Source organism: Nestor notabilis, unplaced genomic scaffold, assembly GCF_000696875.1.
Source record: "Nestor notabilis isolate BGI_N333 unplaced genomic scaffold, ASM69687v1 scaffold25055, whole genome shotgun sequence".
Taxonomy (NCBI): domain Eukaryota; kingdom Metazoa; phylum Chordata; class Aves; order Psittaciformes; family Psittacidae; genus Nestor; species Nestor notabilis.
Window position 1 is genome coordinate 4,722 of NW_009929221.1, and position 4,711 is coordinate 9,432.

The window sequence follows — 4,711 nt, forward strand, 5'->3', positions numbered from 1 at the left end:
TTGCACTGGTCTTGTCTAGTACTTTACGCCTCTGAAACATGTTCTCAGCACTAAGCTCTCCGTGATGGGTCAGCATCCCCCACTCTGCATCTGGCCCCTGTGAGTACATCCACACCACAGGCTCACCAGAGACCTGCAGCCAGGAGCCACACAGCGGGCACGGTGTTGCACAGTGTTGCAGTGTTGCATGCTTATGCACCCTTCTGCTGCTGCTGGCAGCAACCAAGGATCTGCCTCCCTGGTTCAATTCTCACAAAGATCCCACACAGGAAGACCTTTCTCTGTCTGGAGGAGTCACTGCACAGCTGCATTCATACAATCAAGAGAATGGTTTGGGTTGGAAAGGACCTTAAAGCCCATCCAGACCCAACCCCCTGCCACAGGCAGGGATACCTTCCACTAGGCCAGGTTGCTCCAAGCCCCATCCAACCTGGCCTAGAAGGACTGAAGATTTAAGCATCAAAACCAGATCAGATGTAACTGATGCACACTCTTCCTGCATCGCCTTTCCCCTCAAGCTACTCTGCCTTCAACCTTTTTGCAGTGCTCCAGCTACCTGTTTGGTTTCTCTGTTCCAGTGAGTCCAAAACTTTCCTTCTGCTTTGTCGATTTCTCTGCTTGGCACCTGCAGCAAAAAAGAACAAGAAGCTATTATTAGCACCACCAGATTAGCTCAATGGCCCTTTTTAGCCCCAGAGCCTGCAAGATAAGCACTGTTATTCCAGGCCTTTGTGAGATGTGCTAGTCTCGGATGTTATTAGATAGAGATGGGGGCAGGAAAGAATTAAGTTACTTCCCTATCGGTCAAGGACAAGTGTGTTGGCAAAAACCCCTCTCTCAACATCTGCACAAAGTCTGAGGAGCAAAGCCCAGTCGGCTCCTTTCTGTGCCAGACACTGGGAATCCAACAGCTCCCCAGGGCTCAGCACACAGCCTAGTTTTCACGCCAGAGTCCTCCACCAATTCTCAGTAGGGTTTTATGACTTCCAGTCATGTCTTCTTGACCCCCCTCTCCATTCCATTAACCCCCCGGAGGCTAGAACAGAAGTCTGCAGTAATGGTCACTGGGAATTAATGCCTTGAAAAAGATGAGAAGGGAACCTCCCCAACAATCAGTTAATCCCAAATCTTACCTTGAAGGCTATGGTCTCATAGGGCTCTGCTGCCATCAAAAGGTATTGCCAGCGTCTATCAGGGGGCTCAATCCTCTGCTCATAGGCTGACATGAAGCGGTGACGAGGCATGATACTTTCTGCAATCTCTGGATAATCAATCTGTTGGGGTGTTGTTGCAGCATTAAGGAGACGTCCAGGCCAGGAGAACATGCCCTTTGCACCCAGCCTTTGTACAAAACAAATCCCTCAACTATGAAGCGTATTAAGGGATCAGTTCCAAACAGATGCCACCAAAGGAAACAGCCTGACAGCTAGAACGTGGATTTGCCTGACACAATGAGCAGCAGAGGATCAGGCAGATAAGGCCTTTTTTAAAACTATTATTAATTTTATGAATCTTGCAAAGAACCGCTTGTTCAGCTGCACTTTTACTCAGATAACCCTGACACCAAGAATTTAACAGTGCCCTTACCTGGAAGAGAAGGCTCTGCTGGCCTGTTTCTGGATCTCTCTGTTTGGTCACTGTAAAGAAAGTTAAGAAAACTCAGTGCATTACAAAGCAGGGTTAGAGCAACATTATTTCTGCCCTAAGGAACACATAAAGCTTTCAGCAACAGAAGATTACAACATTTTTCTCCCATTTATCAAACAAAATGCCACACTGTCTTTAATGAAAGTTACTAATATGTTCAGTTTTAGGCCTCTCATCACAAGAAAAAGACACTGAGCTGCTGGAGCAGGTCCAACGAAGCTGAAGTGTCTGGAGCACGAGTGTGATGAGGACTGCCAAGGGAACTGGGTTTGTTCATCCTGGAAAAAGGAGGCTCAGGTGAGACCTTCTCACTCCCTACAGCTACATGAAAGGAGGTTATAGTGAGGTGGGGTCAGGCTTTTCTCCCAAGTAACAAGTGATAGGACAAGAGGAAATGGCCTCAAGCTGCGCCAGGGGACGTTTAGACTGAGTATTTAGGAACAACTTGTTCACTGAAAGGGCTGTCAAGCACTGGAACAGGCTGCCCAGGGAAGTGGTGGAGTCACTGTCCCTGGAGGTGTAGATGTGGCTCTTAGGGTCATGGTTTAGTGGTGGCCCTGGCAATGTTAGATTAACAGTCTTCGCCAACATCAATGATTCTGTGATTCTACTAAGGCTCTCTACTGAGATTCAGCTGCTGTAAGGCAAACACTGTGCACTGCAGAACAAAGCTGGGAGGTGAAGAAGCCAAGTTTTGTACTGAAGGCCAAACCAAAACAATGAGGAGTTCAGAGAAAACACTTGAGCTATACATGCAATGAGTGATTTATGAGCATTAGTGAATGATAGTACAGCACAGTAAAACGAGAAGAGAGACTGAAACATCATTATCTCCTGCATGATTTCTACTAAGGGCTGACTGAAACATACCAATCTATTATTAAAATGGTTCTCACTCGACTGTCAGCAATTAAGAGGTGTTCCCTGGCAATTTCAACAACAACAGACATCGGGAGATAAGCCTGTATTTTATTCATAGCCAGATCTGCTCAAAAAACTAATGAATAATTCAGATCCCCAGCACTGCACTTCATCAGCTCAGGCAGACATTGGGCACCTCCAACAACAGACCCCCCCTGACAAACCTTTATAACCTGGTCTTCCAATTTTCACAAATTTCTTCACTTCCACTTTGACCTTTTCCGGCGCGGGCTGGGCAGGGGCCTCCTTGGCCTCCTTGGCAGCTCGACGGGCCCTGCAGGGTGATTTGACATGAGCCAAATTGAAAAGGTTACCCCCACTTGTTCCTAAAGGATGCACTAGGAGCAGCTGGAATCCCTTCCCATGGAAGATTCAGTGCTTCACAGAAAACATGCCAGGGAAACCTGCTATTCCTCTCCACGTGCACCACTCCAGGCCAGTTGTATCCATGCCCTCCCCTGCCTAAAGGCTGTCATCTGATTTATCTTATCATCCCCTAAGCTGACCTTGGATTTGAGAAGACTTACTTCTTGAAACAAAAAAGAAGAAAACCACACAAGCTACTCATCTAAACCAATGCAAACTGGATTTCCTCAAATAAAGCTTACAAACTTCTCCCAGCCTGTATCCACAAAACTGTATCCTTCTAACTAGACTCAATTTGCTTTTAAAACTCTTTCTCCCCCTTCCTTCAGAAATCCCACAACTGGCTTTGAACTTGAGCTCAAAATGGAGCTTGTCATTCTTTGGAACAGATCTAGGCTGTCCCCCCTGGCTAGTGCCAGGCTGTTCCCTAGGAAACAAACACAGTGAAAGAACATTCAGGCATAATGTGCTACTGTATAATGGAGTTGAAGATTTCTAGATGTGCACCACTTAACTTTTAAAATGCTTCAGTAATGGAGAACAAAGCTACAGTGGAGAATGACTTACAGATTGGTCTGATGCTTCTTCCCCTGGGTATGGGCTAAGTAACTTCCCTGCAATAAAAAACAAGGTATAAGAAAGGTAAATGAAGGCAGGACTGTTCCTACACTGAGAGATACTTGTTACAGAGGAGAGACAGCATCACACGTTAACAAGGGTATTTTAATCCTTAGCAGAGAGGAATCTTACTCCAAAATTACAGAGTGCTCTCAACTGATGAACTGTCATGAACTGTCAGGCTTGGCACACACAAGCCACCACCCCCCAGCATCTCCTCAGCACTCAGCCATCAGGCACATCCCAGGTTCTTGCACCTGAAGCTATATTACTGTCAAATCCCTGCTGCCAAGATGCAGCCAGCCACCTTCCAGCTCACCTCATTGTTGTGCAGCGTTAGGCAGAGCTTGCATTCATACGAGCCCAAGTGATTTTTCATAAAATAAGGGTCCTAAGAAGAGAATTGTTCAAAAGTTACAACCAAAATACACGGCAAAACAACAGAATAACCAAAATATTGACAAACTTTTCCTGCACTGGAAGAACTGGGTTCATAGATTTAAATTAGCACAATACTGCTTTAGGACTGTGAAAACAGAAACCAGTTGTTAACTGGTGACAGCATACCTAAGTGCAGGCAGGAAACAGCAAAATACCAACCAGTCCTAAGAAGACTGAACATAATATAATAGCAGCAGCTTGAACAGACACACGCTGGCACCTCTGTGATCAGCCCCATCACAAGTGCTTCTCATTCAAGTCCCACATCACCAGAAACAGAAATATGTCGTTCCAATCCACAACCCTCCACTAAATCTCACACCCTCCAAGATGCTTCACTCCAAGGCTCACCTTGTTGATGTCGATGGTTTCCAAAGCCAACTGCCGGAGCCTTTCCCTGCGGTCTCGGTTACTTTCTGAGGCAGAGGCTACGCCTCCACTGCCCGTTTTGCCTCCAGGACGATGCTGAAAATCCATGATGGGGACTTTTGTGCTTCAGCTACTGATGGAGAAAGTCTGGAATGATGAGGAAAAGCAATGTGAGTGACAACTAATGCTCTTCTCAACGTGGAGGCCCCCCCCACATCAGCAAGGAAGGGAGATGAGCACAACAAACTGTGCCCTGGACACTCGCCACCTGACGCTATGTCAACCACAGTGGGTCTTGTACCACTGCCTCAGTAAGTGGGGAAGTAAAATGTTCCAGGAATAACAGTAT

General features: G+C 46.4%; 1 protein-coding gene across 1 annotated transcript in view; it reads right to left on the reverse strand.

Moving 5' to 3' along the window:
- The window catches only part of SF3A2 (splicing factor 3a, subunit 2, 66kDa), a 5,189-nt gene extending 682 nt beyond the window's left edge, over positions 1-4,507 (reverse strand). Inside the window, exons 1-7 of the mRNA XM_010014890.1 lie at positions 4,345-4,507; positions 3,872-3,943; positions 3,502-3,548; positions 2,733-2,842; positions 1,588-1,637; positions 1,134-1,274; positions 557-625 (exon numbers count right to left, since the gene is read on the reverse strand). Of these exons, the coding sequence (XP_010013192.1) occupies positions 557-625; positions 1,134-1,274; positions 1,588-1,637; positions 2,733-2,842; positions 3,502-3,548; positions 3,872-3,943; positions 4,345-4,470 (615 nt within the window). The 5' untranslated portion in view covers positions 4,471-4,507. The remainder of the gene's footprint in view (positions 1-556; positions 626-1,133; positions 1,275-1,587; positions 1,638-2,732; positions 2,843-3,501; positions 3,549-3,871; positions 3,944-4,344) is intronic.
- Positions 4,508-4,711: the final 204 nt, after the last annotated feature.